The 18,711-nt window shown below is 37.4% G+C and overlaps 1 protein-coding gene and 1 long non-coding RNA gene across 3 annotated transcripts in view; both read left to right on the top strand.

Moving 5' to 3' along the window:
- Positions 1-13,488, top strand: part of LOC114250068 (GATOR complex protein NPRL2) — a 78,977-nt gene extending 65,489 nt beyond the window's left edge. For both annotated transcript variants that reach the window (XM_089731896.1, XM_089731891.1), the window contains exons 9-11: positions 3,293-3,427; positions 10,772-10,932; positions 11,018-13,488. In XM_089731896.1, coding sequence (XP_089588022.1) covers positions 3,293-3,427; positions 10,772-10,932; positions 11,018-11,210 — 489 coding nt within the window. In that variant the 3' untranslated portion in view covers positions 11,211-13,488. The remainder of the gene's footprint in view (positions 1-3,292; positions 3,428-10,771; positions 10,933-11,017) is intronic.
- A 2,275-nt stretch (positions 13,489-15,763) lies between these two features.
- Positions 15,764-18,432, top strand: LOC114240498 (uncharacterized). Its single transcript, XR_003624507.2, has 4 exons — positions 15,764-15,952; positions 16,024-16,482; positions 16,556-16,703; positions 16,787-18,432. It is a non-coding gene; the product is annotated as an uncharacterized LOC114240498 (long non-coding RNA).
- The last annotated feature ends 279 nt before the right edge of the window (positions 18,433-18,711 follow it).

The following is an 18,711-nucleotide window of genomic DNA, read 5'->3' on the forward strand; positions in this document are numbered from 1 at the left end:
TGCACACGGCGCCATCTAGTCAACATGCATCTGCCGACTCCATCAGCCGCAAATTAAAAAGATTTTGTTTAAAAAAAAATTTCTGATAATTTTCATGAATAAAATTTTAGTGACGTGGTCCTCGTCTGATTTTGTGCTCAGTACCAGTAAGTAATTATTTAAATAGCATTTTTATCATACTCTCGCGATATCCAGCACAGCAGGGTGAACAGCGCATGTGTAGACCACACCTTAATTAAAAAAAAGACTAGACTGCGCATGTTCTAAACAAAATATCGATGCACCGCAACGTGCAGTCGTTGCACACGGCGCCATCTAGTCAACATGCATCTCCTGACCCCATCAGTCGCAAATTAGAAAGATTACGTTTTGAGAATTGTTTTTAGAGGTTTTTCGTGAACACAATTCTAATGACGCGGTCCTCGTCTGATATTGTGCTCAGTACCAGTAAGTAATTATTTAAATATCATTTTTATCATACCCTCACGATATCCAACAAGGCAAGGGTGAACAGCGCATGTCTTGACCACACCTTAATTTAAAAAATGGCTAGACTGCGCACGCTTGAAACTATCGATGCACCGCAGCGCGCAGTCGTTGCACATGGCGCCATCTAGTCAAGATGCATCTGCCGACTCCATCAGTCGCAATTTAGAAAGATTTCGTTTCAAGATTTTTTTTCTGATATTTTTCGTGAGCACAATTTTAGTGACGTGGTCCTCGTCTGATTATTTTCACAATACCAGTAAGAAATTATTTAAATAGCATTTTTATCATATTCTCGCGATTATCCGACACAGCAGGGTGAACCGCGCATGTGTAGACCACACCTTAATTTAAAAAATGGCTAGACTGCGCACGCTCCAAACTATCGATGCATTGCAACGTGCAGTCGTTGCACACGGCGCCATCTAGTCAACATGTATCTCCCGACTCCATCAGTCGCAAATTAGAAAGATTACGTTTTGAGAATTGTTTTTAGAGGTTTTTCGTGAACACAATTCTAATGACGCGGTCCTCGTCTGATATTGTGCTCAGTTCCAGTAAATAATTATTTAAATAGCATTTTTATCATACTCTCGCGATATCCAACACAGCAGGGTGAACCGCGCATGTGTAGACCACACCTTAATTTAAAAAAAAGGCTAGACTGCGCACGCTCGAAACTATCGATGCACCGCAGCGTGCAGTCGTTGCACACGGCGCCATCTAGTCAACATGCATCTCCCGACTCCATCAGTCGCAAATTAGAAAGATTACGTTTTGAGAATTGTTTTTAGAGGTTTTTCGTGAACACAATTCTAATGACGCGGTCCTCGTCTGATATTGTGCTCAGTACCAGTAAGTAATTATTTAAATAGCATTTTTATCATACCCTCACGATATCCAACAAGGCAAGGGTGAACCGCGCATGTGTAGACCACACCTTAATTTAAAAAAAAAGGCTAGACTGCGCACGCTCGAAACTATCGATGCACCGCAGCGTGCAGTCGTTGCACACGGCGCCATCTAGTCAACATGCATCTCCCGACTCCATCAGTCGCAAATTAGAAAGATTACGTTTCGAGAATTATTTTTAGATGTTTTTCGTGAACACAATTCTAATGACGCGATCCTCGTCTGATTTTGTGCTCAGTTCGAGTAAGTAATTATTTAAATAGCATTTTTATCATACTCTCGCTATGTCCAACAGAGCAGGGTGAACCGCGCATGTGTAGACCACACCTTAATTTTGAAAAAAAACTAGACTACGCACACTCCAAGCTATCGATGCACTACAGTGTGCACTCGTTGCACTCTCCGTCATTTAGTAAAGCCACATCGGTCGACTCGAACAGTTCTACATTGAAAAGATGTCGCTGAATAAATGTTCTAAAATGTAAACTATATACTCCGACGGCTTGTCATTGCGAAGGCTTAGTTCTAGTGACGCAGTCATCTTCTCTTTATGCTCAATACCAGTAAATAATTAATGAGATGGTAATTTTACTTACGCGGAAACCAAGCTTTAATTTAAATTTAGAATTTCGTAATAACATTATTAATTGTCTAAATGCTTATTATGGTCAAAATCTACGCACCTATTTTACATTTCATAAAGCATGAGGTTACACCTCTGCGCATTTTTAGGCCACACCCGCAACAATAGAAATCTGAATCGGTCATCTTTCGCGGTCTCACGTGTATGTCCTTGAAAGGTTCCGAAATTGACGAATTGTCTATATTGAGATAATTATTCAAGGTCAATATATATTATTATATGTCTTAGTTCATTATGACGGGTGGGACCACAAAGAGTATAATATCAAACGAAATAATTGCGAAGTAAACGTGTTGATACTGGTCGTATGTACGAATTGAATTAGCATACTAAATACATTTTATCTCCGCCTATTTAATAGGCCCTGTGGTATCGTTTTCATTAATCCCTCTTTCGCACGTGATGAACAATATGTACCTTCTAGGTCCGGGTTATGTAAGCGATAACTTTAATCACTTTCGTCTCACAAATATTTGTGTCCGTAAACCATAAAATAAACTAAACTTTATAACTTCCTCAAACGAAAAAATAAAAACTATTGTTAAAAACGCCAGGAACTTCGGATTGCTTTCGGAAATCGAAGAAAAAGTTATACGAAATTTACACAGGTTTTTGATCTTAATGTACCTACCTATAAAAATGCTACTAATATTGTTGAATTTTTGTCCTATTTATCGTTCCAAATGAGTTGAACAAGTTTGTTATTTTCTAACTCGTTAACTGTCGCGTTTAACTGAATGAACGGTCTAACGGTACCTTAGTTTTATAAATCGAACAGTGAAATCAATCAATAAATGAGTTTTTATGCGTAAGTACTATTTACGATGGAGAATTCTTTTAACATTTTTGACGTGGTTTACATTGTCGACACTGTGGCCACGTTTCGGATTGATTTTGATGACTTTTGGCTTAAAAGGGTATCTTTTAGGAACACCTTGTATAATTGTCTCAAATTATTAAATCAACAAGTATCTATTCTACTTCCTTTTTTTTTTAAAAGCTAATATTGTAGGCCAGGAGAAGACTACTGCATTTCATGTAAATGAAACTTTGCCATCCAAAGTTAGACAAGCACATGATGCATTTTCTTTAATGCAACATCAAAGTCGCAACAGATAATGATATGTGGAGTCAAGCTTTTCAGGTTTTAATATTTTGTGTTTGATGAGTCTGACATGGTATTAATTGATTTGATTTTAAGCATTGTTAAATAAATTTATCGTGGCAAAGCACAATTATCTATTGTTGCAGATCACTTTGATTCCGGTCTTGAAGTTCAATAACATGTACAGAGCGACACCAAACTTGAGCCGACTATTCAATGAACCAGAGCTACAGAAGTCCTGCATGACATTCATCATCAAGGGCTCCGAATTGAAAGAGAAGGTACGATTTAGTCGGTTATTGATCTACATAGAATCGAAAAATTTCAAGCTATAAAATTTTGACCCTTAGTCTTAAAATGAACAATTCGTTTCAAGACGATGTTCAATTGTGGATTTAATGAAACGTGGCCCGTACTCCAGACTGGTATCGTCAACCAAAAAGCTGGGTGGGTACTGGTATCGAGCGATGCGTTAGCACTATCGTTCAAATCCTCAGCCAGATTCCTATTTTCCTAAGGAAATGTACTTCACACTTGTTCACGATTGACTTCTGCAATGAAGGAATATCATAGTATATTAAAAATCTATGAATTTACGCAATAATTGATTCGGTATGTTATATGAGCTCGCTCGAGTAGGTACTACCATCCTGCCTATTTCTACTGCGAACCATTTCGGTTTGAAGGGAGAGATAATAACGACTTCGATCTCGTGTCTCGAAGTATATGACGTCAATCAAGCTGTCATAGACTCCCAAAACCACTTAACACCAGGTGGGGCCGTGACTTGTTCACGATTCAAGCTCAAATATATATATGGGTAGCCAACAGATCCGTAGTATAGCTATTATAAATTAAGCGTTGCATACACTCCTAGATTTGTAGACAAATAGAGCTGTAGTTCGTTTCATTGTTGCTAGAACGAGTCGGATCCATCGTAAAGCAGGGCAAGACCATAAGAAGAATACAAAAAAAAAGGTTTCAAAAAACCTTCCCGGAGATACCAGGGTTTTATTTGATAGTGTAGTCGTGTAGGTCAATATTTCATGCCGCTCAATGAAGTAAAAACAGCGACTCAAAAGTCGGAGAAGATTGTAGAAACAGAATTGATGTTGACAATCGACAGGAGAGATTGATGGTGTAGTTGTAGAATAGATTCGATGTTGTCTCTTGAAAATATCGACCGGTTTCACGGTGAATGTTGTAAATCGCATTGTATAATCGAGTATAAATTTCAAAAAATCGTTAAATATAACTTAATACTAGGCTAGATAAATTTTATGACCATTATGATCTTCTTTGAAATGTTAATCAATAGCTATATGAATTGTGAATTTACGATATTCGCCGGTGAGAAAGCTCGGTATTCTGTGTCGTAGATAGAATTGGTGTTCATAGATGTCGCTAAATAACTCTGGTCCGTTCAAAACGGGCAATCTACTGTGTCATAAGGCACAACTTACACATCTTGGATAGCTATCTACATAGCTGTCACATGGTTCTCCGGCCTCCTAGGCGAAAGCTCCAGTTGTCCCCGACACTACTGTAGCTTGTGAACGCGGGAACGCCATGACTTCTCAAGTTACTTTAGCTTTTCAACTATTTGATTCTTCTTCGTCTCTAACCTCTGGCATCTCGCTATGAAGGGACAGCTGCTATTTCAGTGCATCCTACGAAGTGGCAGTTCCTCAGGGCCAATAAATCTCGACACGATATGACGTTGTCAGCATTCCATGTGTAATTATCGATATCGATCGAGTGGTATAGTCTAGCTAAGGAAGTCAATTTCAGCTCGCAGGAGCATTTTTTAGGTCAATGCAGTGAAATTGTGTCACAAGTTCATTGTGTGAACAATTTTTATTTTCAATGAAAAAATGTTATCTTTAAACTACGAAGCCCTTATTTAATAGGAAAGGTACAAGTGTGTTTCGGGTACTTTCATAGTCACTTGAATGTTCTCCAATGTGGAACCAGATTTGTCTGTGTAGAAAAGTTTAGAAAACAGCTCTTTTCTTTTTTTTTCTTTGCCGTTAAAGTAGAAATTCTGCAAGTTTCTGTTTTCATTCACATTTTTTTCTTTTCTTTTAACTGCAATGCGTAATAATATGCAAACGTTTAAATATTACTTCAATAAATGATAATTGATGTGTAAATGTGTATGTGTGCATGTCATACTGGTGGAGGCGTCAAGAAACCGTTACAAAGATATTTTCATATATCGGTATCGATCGAAGTACTCAAAAACAATACGCTTCACGAATTATATTTTTAAAAAGTGTTATGGAATTAAAATTCCGTTATATCCTTTACCAAAATATAATTAATATATCATGAAAATAGTTCGTAAGTGCTGCGCGTATTTAATCATAGTTTTAAGTGTAATCACTATATATGCAAAAAATTATAAACGGGATTTGATAAAACGTAAAAATATTACGTTCTGAAATATTTATTGAATTGTGTATACACATCAACATTGCCTACTGATATTTAAACCACTAATGATTTTTAAGAAAAGAAAAGTTCGCTAAGTTTTTTTACAATATTAGCTATAGGATGAATTCCAATCAAATGATTATTAAAATCATTAGATGCAACTAATATCGCAAAATTCAAATTTATTTCCTACTACATATTTAAGTATCTTCCAAAAAAATCTAATCTTATAATGTATTCTGTACTTTAAACAAACATAAAATTGGATTAATTTAATTGAATATTAAAAGTAGAGATAACCATATTAAGGGCTTACACGGCAGCGGCTTGGCTCTGCCCCTGGCATTGCTGAAGTCATGGGCGTCGGTAACATCTCACCATCAGGTGGGCCGTATGCTCGTCTGCCTACAAAGGCAATAAAAAAAAAAGTCTTAAACAAATTCTGAAACCGTAATACTTATTTATAGTTAAAAAAACGATCACAATATAGTAAAAACAATAATGAAGAAGACAAATTTGTTTCAAGCGAACTTTTCGAACCAATGAAATCACAATGTTGATATGTGTTGTTTATAAGAATCTAAATATACACATAATAATATTTATATCACGACTCGATCGAGAAAAAGGAAAGACAACAGCACTCTGTGACATTAAACACACATGTATATGCAAGAACACCATTAGTTAAAAATTCACTGGCCTACTCACAAAATAAACATATTATACTTGTCCTTGTCATACTAATATCTGATTATATCATTTCTATGCCATAGAAAACATTAAAACAAACATGTAATACTTTTGAAAAACATAGTCCTAGACCGGATACATGTTGGCCAACCATGTGATATAGACTAAATTATATTTGGACAATAACTTAGGGAAGCAAATTTAACAAGGTGTTCTACGCGAAAACGTACTTTGAAGTTAGATGCTACTTTGACTTCTCAAAGCCTTTAGCCATCCAATACTGAGTCCTAACACTCTGCGAAACTTTATCACTTTCTTATTTTTTAAGCTATGAGTTACCAGTTTTCCCTGGACTCTGGGCCTTTTCAACTTATTTAAATTGACATGAACCCGATATATTTGTCAATTGATTTACAGTGACACCTCGCAATACATAATTGTACATGAAATACTACATTTACACTCTTTCCCATAACACACGATAGAAGTGCTTACGATTCCGTCATAAAAATATAAATATGATTTAATAAAAATGTGTATAGATAGATTATTTGTTTTAAAATGAAAATAGTTTTCAATTGCTCTGCGTTTACTTTCCGTAGTTACAAGTCATACCAGTTGTATGCAAGGAGGAATGAGAGACTTGGCTAGAGTGAGCGCTGCGGAATGAACAGATCCCAATTTTTCTTTTATACCCTAATCCGGCTGGTATGACTACTTTACCAATAAAATCCTTAACATAATGATTCAGTATGGGTTGAGGCCATGTGGTAAGTATGTAGGATGCCTAATGTCCGATCGGCAATAAGTTGATTACGGATTCTTATTCATGAAGAACAAGAATCAATAATCACCTTATTGCTGAAATCCGGATGTAAGCTATCCTCAATTCGACACAGATTACAGTAGGACAACAACAAGAATTTCACCAAATACGAGGAAGACAGCACGGACTACTATCAAACAATGGTTACAAAGCCCCTGAGAAAAAACAAAGAAAAATGGGTGGCACTTTAACCTTGTCGAAAACTGAACTGGTTTGTCTAGTGGATCCGACACGACTCTTCGTAATAGTAGACAACACTGTCATCGCCACGGTATTGTATAAAGTCAGAAGGTTTTGTGTCAATTTTTATTACCTAATTATTCAGTATAACAATCGACAAAGGTAACCAAATTCAATTTAGTCCAATAACAGAAGATATTAAATATATATAGTAACATTGAATGATAAATGGAATTATTTAATCTCAATGTAATAACTTTCTTTTTATTGACTCTTTAACTCGTACATGGCTTTAATCTATTTTATGTACTTCAACATATTAACAACCGCATATTTTTGCAGGCAATCAAACAGCACCCCACATCATTAAATAGCATCGTATCCATAACTGTTAATCATCATAAGTCAATTAGAAGAGCCATCCGTTGAAGACAATAAACCCGCCATGCTACTGCTGAACTGCAGTGCTCAATGCCAATAACAAATATACCCCAGAGTACAAAATATCACTTCGGCAAAACACTTCAGAGCACTGCGCAGTGTCTGTTTTAAAGCGAAAAGCAAATCAACATATCTACTACACTCACGATGACAAACTAAGCAGAGCCCAACCAGGATGTCTGTTATGAAAAAGGGAATCTTTTATAAACAAACAATGGATGGGTTACCGAACGAAACGAGGTATCAAAATAATCGTCGTGATTGTTTTAATGTATGAAAGAGTAGTCCCGCTGCTCCCGCCAATTTTAATGCGGATTTCAATTAGAGTACAATCTGGTCATCTTGTTCCTTCATGCGCAATGATAAAACTCAAATTTATTTTATTTTAATATTAATCTTTAAAAAAAATTACATATAGTAAGAAGTCGATAGAAGTCGGATAGTAAGAATTCAGAAATAATAATATCTTCCTGTGAGATCATTTGAAAGTTGAATGACACTTGGTACAATTACCCGTGTCCTTATTAAATATTGCTCAGTTTATTTGATTGGTTACATTATAAATGGCTTTTTTAATCAAGACTTTGTCTTTGAACGTTTGAAGTGATTGAGTTTTCAATGCTTAAATTGTCTCGACTGTTCAACAATCATAAATGCTGCTTCAACCCTCCATTTCGAAATATGAATTTTCACCGTCACAGAATTTAAATCAGACATATACATACGAGTATATACCATGATATACATATATCGCATTAGTGTTGGTTTCAATTAATGTACAATAGGACTAAACATACATTCAAGAGTTTTAGTATACTGCCTGTGACTGTTTAGTTTCATGTTGAGCGTATTCATAGATACTTATTAGATAACAATCAGGAAAAAGTAATACAACCTAGAATGTTGCTGATCTTAAATATGTTGCGCCGCCTCTGAACGATATAACGACTAGAGTCCGATATGCAGTTACATGTTAAAAAAAACACAGAGTAGCGACAATACAGGAGTTGACAAACACTACAGCGCTAAACGATACTCATACATGAATATCCCGACATTGGACTTCAACTTTTTTCTTTTCTTTTTCTTGTGCGAAACACATTACTGCTTCACGGCAGATATAGGCAGGGTTGTAGTACCTACCCTTGTGGACTCGCAAGACGTCCAACCACCAGTAATAATTGAAATAGCTTATGATTACATGAACACATAAAACAGATACACACATACAGCTAAAATAAAAACCATATACTGTAGTTGTTATGGCATATTAATGAAGGTGCAAAGTGGCTAGATTTTCAGGTATTTTGTTGAAAGATCCCCGGGTAAACATATCACAGGAACAGTCCAGTCACCTGGTCCCTCTGTTTTCTGGGGAGAAGAATACAGACACGACACACTTGCCTATTGGATGATGACTAAAAACGATCTTGATCATGCGAGTGTCCAAGTGTGTGACTAAGTTGCTAGTCGTTGTCGAAAAGCTTACTTGTTCTACATATAACCCCAAACCACACTTGTTTTCCTATATTAGTCGTAGTCCTGATTTGATTCATGTGCCCTGCAGATTGTTCATCTATTGACACTGTTTTTTTAAAGATATGGAAACCTATCTTTTTTGTTTTTGTTGCGCGATTTTTTTAGTTGTAGTTTATTTCTAAGCTTTTTATACTCCTATTAAACAGAAATATTAAATATATTTTTTTTACAATAAAATTTCATTTCTTCCTCGAAATATGCATGTTTATTATATTTTATTCTAAACTACAAAACGATTATCCATCGTACCATATAGTTGAATGGGAAGCAACATAGTCATACCAAGTTCCAAAACTCTTCCGGAGATAATGAAAATTACATTCATAGTCTTCGTTCTGAATAATTAACTAAGTTTTAAATCTTACGTTTTACTGGTGGTAGGACCTCTTTTGAGTCCGCACGGGTAGGTACCACCACCCTGCCTATTTCTGCCGTGAAGCAGTAATGCGTTTCGGTTTGAAGGGCGGGGCAGCCGTTGTAACTATACTGAGACCTTACAACTTATATCTCAAGGTGGGTGGCGCATTTACGTTGTAGATGTCTATGGGCTCCAGTAACCACTTAAAACCAGGTGGGCTGTGAGCTCGTCCAGCCATCTAAGCAATAAAAAAAACTATTATACATTTTTATATTAATTACGATTATAATTACTTTTACGATTTTAATCTCGTAGTTATTTCTTAATATTATAAAAACGTCGACGTTCAAATGTCGACGACGTTAGTCGTCACTGAAAAGGAAAATTGTTTAGTATTCGTTACGTCTGTAATAATAATAAATCCCGAGATTAAACCATAAAAGTAATTCTAATTATGTCTACGACACGCGAAAATCGAAGAAAATACATGTTTAGGAACCTGTGATTTGCTTCTACAAAATCTGTGAAAACGTTAGATGGAAATCCCGACTTTACTATGGTATCAGTGAAGGCAAAAAAGAGAGAACGCCATCTCTTGTGTAACCAGCGTATTAACTTTGAACATCCACTTTGAAGAATCTAGGAGCTGAAGTAATTAAAAGATCCTCTGGAGTTCCTGGGAATGGCATGTACGTAAATAGAACAGAAATTCCCAATCGTCCATATCCCAAAAAAACATCCCTACTGGGTACCTGTCAACAGGTTGAAATACATCAACCAAAATTCATTATTTTGTAAAGAACTAATAATTGTAATAGTATAATAAAAAAAACAGTCGACTCAGTAGAGATAATAATGCCTATAATAATGTTGTAGAAAATTAGAAATGCATATGCCGTACACTCTTATGCTCTATATATCTCGCAATATCATGTGGACTTTTCATTTTTTTTTCTTTGAGACATACGTAAAGAAGTCTGTTCCACGATTTGCAGTTTGTTAGTTGATAAATAAGGCATAGGTGACGGTAGCGTCTAAGCTGTTGGCGGATCTGCTAAGTGACTACAGCATATTGCGAATGTATATAATGTGTTTCTAATCTTTAATTGATTACCAAAAATTAATAATACATACATAATTCTCTTTATTCAGCCAACTCTGTCAGACGTCCTGGAGATACTGTGTTCGCTGCAACAAGGTACAACCCTGAGGACTGTCAGCGACCGCTTCTCCAACTCTGCTCGACCCAACTTCGACATCAGACGACTGGTTGTCTTCGCTCAGATCCATGGCCTCATCAAATGCTTAAAAAGGTAAAAAAGTCGATAAAAGCTTTATTTACCAATACAATATATATTTATTTGTAGTGCCTCCAATAAAATTTTCAATTAATCCTAGGTATCCAGTATATCTTCGAAATCCTCCTCGGCATAACGGTTTCAACACCCGCGTAGACCCCGTTCTCGGCATACGCAGACTGTTCACTGGCAAACATTGCGCCGATGAAATCTGCTGTCTCGCTCGTATCGACCTCCCGACCCTCGAGCAAATCATTGAAGAAGACCCGAACGTCGCTATTATATGGAGATAGAGGACCCACGACCCCGTTGCAGACGAAATTTTCCTTAGAGACATTAACGAACACGAAATCACAATCCTAAATGAGTGTCAAACACTTTCATGCGATCAGGCTGGACCTGGTTAACTTCGGCGCATACTGTCTGCAACCAAACGAACAATACATTACGACTTCAATTTTAGATTATCAGTTTCGACAATTCATAAAATATTTAATAGAATAATTGTTTGTGTTAAAATAATTTTTGTTTCTAACTTTTCTTAAACTTTCGAATTTACTGACAAAAAGTTTTTAACTAGACTAATTGAAACAATAATTAAACAATCGCGATACCACACACGTTGTGTATTTAAAGACTTTTGAAATGCTGACTACCTATTAATTGTTAATTTTTAATTATTTTAGATTCAAATGTCAATTTAAACAAGCTGATCAAATTACTGTAACTATAGGACGTTAATCTTTACGCCCCGGGGTGTAAGTGGCTAAACTACCAACAATCTAGCCAAAGCCAACCTCACCTGCCCGCGGTGCACCCTGCCGACCAACGAACGAGGCTCTGGCAACCTTCCCCTTCCTCTTCTGTTCTCTCTTATCCAAATTCAACTATTTCTTACACGTCTCTTATTCTTCTTGACGTCTCTGAAGCGACAGTATGCGCCGAATGATACTCAATATATTGTCGTCTCGGCCCCATCTTACATTGCCGCCACGTATGGTTGGTTACGATTAACAAAATGTACTAAGATCTTATTATCATAATCATCAAATTATGACTGTATACACACACATTGGTAAAATTTGAGGTCCGGGATCAGTCCTGAGCACGAAAGTGAAAATGTTAATATTAAGAATTTTGCCCATGTGAAAATTCATTGGAGCTGTTAATTCATGGTCAGAGGCAGTATGCTCCATTAGTACGATTCAAACCTTGAATTTTACAAATGTTCTGGTCCTATCTACATTTTGGTATGTTTTCCACTAAAGTGCTATTTTTCACCTTCAGTACGTATTGTGTAAAGATGTTTCCTCGAACTTACAAACGTAGCCTTATTTAATGACCAGAACTAAACCACTCTTGTCGCTGATGTCAACGCAGTTTTAAATAATTTTAATATTCCTGTTCTTGATACAAATTTTAGTATGGCAGGCGTAGAGAGTTAATCATCTTGAGCACGACACCTATGGTATGTCAGTTGTATACGTTCTGATAGACTTGGACCTCAACGCACGCCGTGGCTATGTTTCTTTTGACCTATCATTTCAGAACCCCCTCTTGTTGAATAAACAATCAGCAGTTCGTTTGTTTTTCATATATTAAGTTAAACGTGAGCTGAGTAAAGTATGGCTGCTGATTTGCTGAACTGATGTGATCGAAACATAGAGCGACGTTCGGTGAGAATGGACATTTTGAACTAAGTACTGAATTAAGTAAAGATTCCGCGAAGTAAATGTAAAGAAATTGTAAAGAATGTATACCAAGCACGGTTTTCACTTTGGCTGTAGGTTTTAAATCTTCCCCTTCTTGTTTCCTCCCCTCGCCTTCTTCCTACCATCTATCCCTGTCTTTACAACACCTACAGAATCAAACTTGAAGTCACATCATGTCTTCTACTCCTACCCAAACTTTTCAGAAACAAGGCAACGATACGAGATTCGTCGCACATTTGTTTCTGAAAAGGCGAGGAGAACGGAACGTGTGTATTTACCTTAAACGCACTTGTTTAGATGTTACGAATGTAACTGAAGAGTGAAGAACTCTGGTAATGTTATCAGGAATGTCACGAGTCTAAGCTATTGTTTGTCTGCGTAGACTGCGATTCACGTTTTAGATAACATTGATTGGTTTGTTTAGATCGACAACGGCGACACAGCTCGTTTCCTGGTTGTTGTAGTTGTAAGGTGTTCTGTGAACGTGCTGTAAATTAGGTTTAAGAATAACCAAGTAACTGGACGTGCCGTAGTACGGACTCGTTTCGAAGATGTTATCACAATCATTCTAAACTTGTCCGCACGTCGTTGATTTGTATCTCTAGAAGCCACTTTCGTCCTCGCGACGATTATTGTTATTATAAATTGTGATCGGTATACGTGCGTTCTTCTACTAAACACATATACCGATCATCCTATATCGGTAATTTCAAAATTTGCTGATATGGCACACATAAAATGTATTTCTCTATAGCGTAATGCATCAAATGTAAGTAAAGCTTTTCCCCAATTTGATGATTGATGTGATCAGTCATTGTGCTCCACGTGAGCTGCGCTAAATATAAAAAATAATTCAAAATGTAATTGTTTTATTTCATTCAAACCCTTACAATTAGTTCACAGTGAGCAAATTAGAATTTCGTGAATTCACTTACCGTACTTACCGATAGAATACTTTTAAAGGTTTAAGGAGATTTTATAAAAATCTTAATATTAACCAAAACAACAATAAATTTAAATCAGGGGATACGGGTACGCGACTCCGGCCACCTCTAGCTTCTACTTTTTCTTTCACGAATTCTTCTAGCACCCTCGATCTATTTTTTCTGATGGAACAGCCTACGGTGACCGGTTCCAGTGAGATATACCCTCCAACCGCGAAGTATTTTCGCGTTTTACCCGTTTTAAAACAGTAAATAATCCGATAGAAACAATGGTAACGGCCAGAGGATCTTCGATTATAATAGCCTAACTGCTATTAATCGGAAGATACGGGTATGCGACCCCGGCCTCCTCGAGCTACCACTAACTGCCTCAAGCCCATAAGCTTTCTGCAGTAGTGGTATCCTAACCTTAAATTCCTATCTGTCCCTATACCGTAGTAGCTTGAATGACTCTTTAGTCTCCAACTATAAATACTACTGAGCCTGAACTGGCACAACAACAAGTTCGGGATCTTCGTTCCTAAGCTTCCAAAGAGCTACCTCGCTGGATCGCATGACGACCAGTAGTGGCTTAGATACGACAAAAAAAAAACTCGTCCCGTCTCTTCACCTGGTCTGTTAAACGGACAGTATGCTGGTAGTAGGTCTGAAAAACACCTCTTTTTTACTGAAAACTGAAATTTAGACTCATTTCTCAAAGCCTATGGGCTCTGGTGACCACTTAACACCAGGTAGGCCGTAAACTTGTCTATCTATACTAGCAATAAAAAAAACAGTCGCACCGCCAGACGGCCGTCGCAGTGTGTCGTTCTATCAACTAGACTACTGCCGGCTGGGCTTCCTATATGTGGCCTGTACGTCTGGTTGCAGTACTGACAGTGATATACTCCGCTAGAAAAGAGGAGAAGTCTCTGGCAAGGAAAGTAACGGCCAGAAAGCCTTCACAGTCGTGCGGCGGACCATCAAGACCAAGAAACTAAACACAAAATCTTTACTGGACAACGGCGGAAGCACCCTTTCAAGATTGAAAGAATATACTATAGCGGATGCTCTTCATTGCTGAATGTCTTCAGTTCCAGTAATTACTGGAAACAGGATGAACAATAGTGCAAAAACTTCTGAGCGGTAAAATCTTGATGATCTACGAGCTGATGAGGCTTAGATATACAATTAGGATGCGGACCTTAACCTAACAGCTTCTAAGGTCTGTTGTGACTATTGATGCCTGGAGAACGAGAGTTCAGAGGCATTCCAATTTGGACATCGAATCGTGTCAGTTTCCGTTACCATGGAAGATTACACTTGTTATCTTACAAAAGCAGGGACATCCTGTAGACGGAGCCAAAGTCTCGCCTTCCCATGTAAAAGCCATTGACCAGAAGAAGGTCCGTGTCCAACACTTGATCAAAAGGAGATCCCTTCTATCAGCGGATCAAAACTGCTTACGAGAGGAACACTTAGTATTGATACGTGATCGTTTCTCGCAGATTAATCGTATTCCTGAACATATGTATATATCACGTTCAAAAATCTTCGGTAACCAACCGAAATCACGAAAAGTCATCATTGGCAATCTCAAATGACACACTTCAGAAGTTGTCGTGGACTAACAGATGGATGACCCCCGGCATACACGTATTATCTGTGTTCAAATCCCGTAGGCAAGTACCATTTTTAAAAATGAAATACCTACTTACCATAAATGACTTCCATGATTTAGGAAAAATATCGTGTTACAAAATTACTGATGGTACGGCATCTTGTGAGCCGGTCAGTAACCAACGTCCTGTCTGTTTCTGCTCCGAAGCAGTAATGCGTTCCGGTTTGAAAGGCTCTGAGCCGCCTTTATACTATACAATTGACATCTAAGCTATTTGCTCTGGTAACCAGTTAAACAATGCCGTGAGATCGTTCACCAGGCTCTCCGATTAAAAATAAATACAAAACGTTGACTTTTCCTTCCTAAGACTCTTGAATCTTATGAACTTATAAAAGGAGATGCGTCTGTAGAAGACACTCGTCCAAAGTTCAAATCTATTTCACTAGATTTGGGACATGAATAAGTTTACAAGATTGCTTTGGCACTCAATATATTACGTATTGCCTTACATTCTCGACTACACAACTGATTGTATTCAAAATAGAACCTTCGTAGAAGTTTAATTTTGCTGATAACAGAATTTTCTTGCCTACAAACCCGCAACCAAAAATGTTTCCATATGCAGAACAGCGGTCAAGACTATAACCCTGGGGATTTCTGATTTTCTTTTATCTCAAAACCATATAACAATTACAATAAATTACAGAATGCAGAAGATCCACTTTGTTGATATGTGTACATGGATTAAATGTAATCTATTGACTTCACTCTTTGTTTAAGTACGAATTCATTTTATAATATTCATTCTGGAAAGTAAATCTCAACTAAACTGTGCATTCTTTTGTTTCAGATAACTTTGATTTGTATATTGATGTACCATAACATAATGTATAATGCTACTCTAAACATGAACAGACAGTTTAAATAAACCACTTTTATTGGAATCATAGTATGGCTTGTACAATCAGAATTACGTGTGAGAATGCCCTAAACCAAATCTATAGGGCTAAACAATAGATACAAACCAGTATCTGGCGTAATAAATGAAAGCAATTACATGACTTGACTTATGAGTGAATAAAGAATATAAAATAATGAAATAGACAGAATTGATACGAACTAACACATAACTTGCGAGGGAGAAAACAGACGGCGAAGGAGCACTAAGAAAAATTTAAATGATCATCGATCTATTGCTAAATGCTCATAATCGAAATGTGATTAACAATACACGTACCACAACCTACTAGTAATCAATTTACGAACTTGCAATTACCGGAGGACGTGGAGATGTAACTACCTTTTATCGGTAGGAACCTCTTTTATTCAAGATGATTTTCGTCTTGTCCAACAGCAAACTCAAAACACTATTTTCTTTATAGTTGAAATCGAATATCTTCTTCGCGCCCTAACTAGGCGTGGCTGAAGGCTGCCTGATACCGGAAATTTTGAAAATCTGGCCCAGGTCCGCAAAATAGACGATTTGGCCATTAAATAGTCACATCCTTGATATCGGAAAATTTTAATAAGGTAACAGTACAGTTTCAAATTCTTATTGTTTAGACGACTTTCTTAAAACTAAACTGCTTAAATATGAAATTTATCAATCTCAGGTATCTAGTGTACATTGGAAACCTGCCTCAATTGTTTCAACACCTGTTAAGGCCATGTTGACGCTTGCGAGATCTGCGGATTCGACCAAACTGCCGCCGGCGCAGTTCATCCAATAATTACCCGGTGTCACCATCATATGAAGTAAAATAATCAACTATCATAAACAAGATATTGTTTATTTAAAATAAACGATCACGAAAGTCGACGCATGCGACACAATTTGAGAATGTAACTATTGTACTTCGACGCATATTGTCTTGAAGAACAATTACGTTCTTTTCATTTTTTCCAGACTACCATTACTACCTATTTCATATTTTTTTTAGTTTATTGAATATTCCAGAATAATTTGATTGATTGGCACATCAAATCACTGTAACTATAGGACGTTAATATTTACGCCCCGGGGTGTAAGTGGCTAAACTACCAACAATCAAGCCAAAGCCAACCTCACCTGCCCGCGGTGCACCCTGCCGACCAACGAACGAGGCTCTGGCAACCTTCCCCTCCCCCTTTCCCCTTTCCCTTCTGTTCTCTTTTATCCAAATTCAACTATTTCTTACACATTGTATTCTTGACGTCTCTAAAGTGACAGTATGCGCCGAATGATACTGAATAATATTGTCGTCTCGGCCCCATCTTACATTGCTGCCACGTATGGTTGGTTACTGGTTACTTGGTACTAAGATCGTATCGTAGTCGTACTATCATCAAAACAATACAGTGCAAATGAGATTTTAGACGCGATCGAAACATGAAGCGACGTCCGGTGAGAAGAGTCATTTGCGCTAAGTACTGAATTAACTAAAGAATTCTGCGAACTAATGAAATTGTTAAGAATGTACCTATACGATACACAGTTTATACTTTTGTTATGTTTTTCAATCTTTCCTTTCTTGTTTTCTCCCCTCGCCTTCTTCCTACCAGCTATCCCTGTCTCTACCAGCAGAGTCAAACTTGAAGTCCTACTCCTACCCAAACTTTTCAAAAACAAGGCAACAATACGAGATTCGTCGCACATTTGTTTCTGAAAAGGCGAGGAGAACGGAACGTGTGTATTTACCTAAAACGCACTTGTTTAGATGTTACGAATGTAACTGGGAGAGTGAAGAACTCTGGTAATGTTATCTGGAATGTCACGAGTCTAAGCTATTGTTTGTCTGCGTAGACTGCGATTCACGTTTTAGATAACATTGATTGGCTTGTTTTGATCGACAACGGCGACACAGCTCGTTTCCTGGTTGTTGTAGTTGTAAGGTGTTCTGTGAACGTGCTGTAAATTAGGTTTAAGAATAACCAAGTAACTGGACGTGCCGTAGTACGGACTCGTTTCGAAGATGTTATCACAATCGTTCTAAACTTGTCCGCACGTCGTTGATTTGTATCTCTAGAAGCCACTTTCGTCCTCGCGACTATTATTGTTATTATAAATTGTGATCGGTATACGTGCGTTCTTCTACTAAACACATATACCGATCATCCTATATCGGCAATTTAAAAATTTGCTGATATGGCACACATAAAATGTATTTCTCTATAGCGTAATGCATCAAATGTAAGTAAAGCTTTTCCCCAGTTTGATGATTGATGCGATCAGTCATTTTGCTCCGCGTGAGCTGCGCTAAATAAATAGATAAAAATTCAACTTGTTGTCTTTATTTAAAATACAATTTTTTTTAACCCGCCTTTTCGCTGGTTCGCTTTCGCCTAAGGGGCTATTCTAGCTACGCCCGGATGAGTAGGTGAGCCCACGTGTTCAACCTGAGAGAATTTGATAACACCAGCCCTAGTAAGATCAGTGCTCCGCGGAATCTACCACCGGATCAGAATCATGACCCATTCAGGAGACCTGGTCAGGAACTCAGCGGGCTGTCCATGGGGCAATTACAACCTTTATGCAGTCGACAAGTTACGGCCAGCGATA

This window comes from Bombyx mandarina, chromosome 01 (assembly GCF_030267445.1).
Source record: "Bombyx mandarina strain Sakado chromosome 01, ASM3026744v2".
NCBI lineage: Eukaryota > Metazoa > Arthropoda > Insecta > Lepidoptera > Bombycidae > Bombyx > Bombyx mandarina.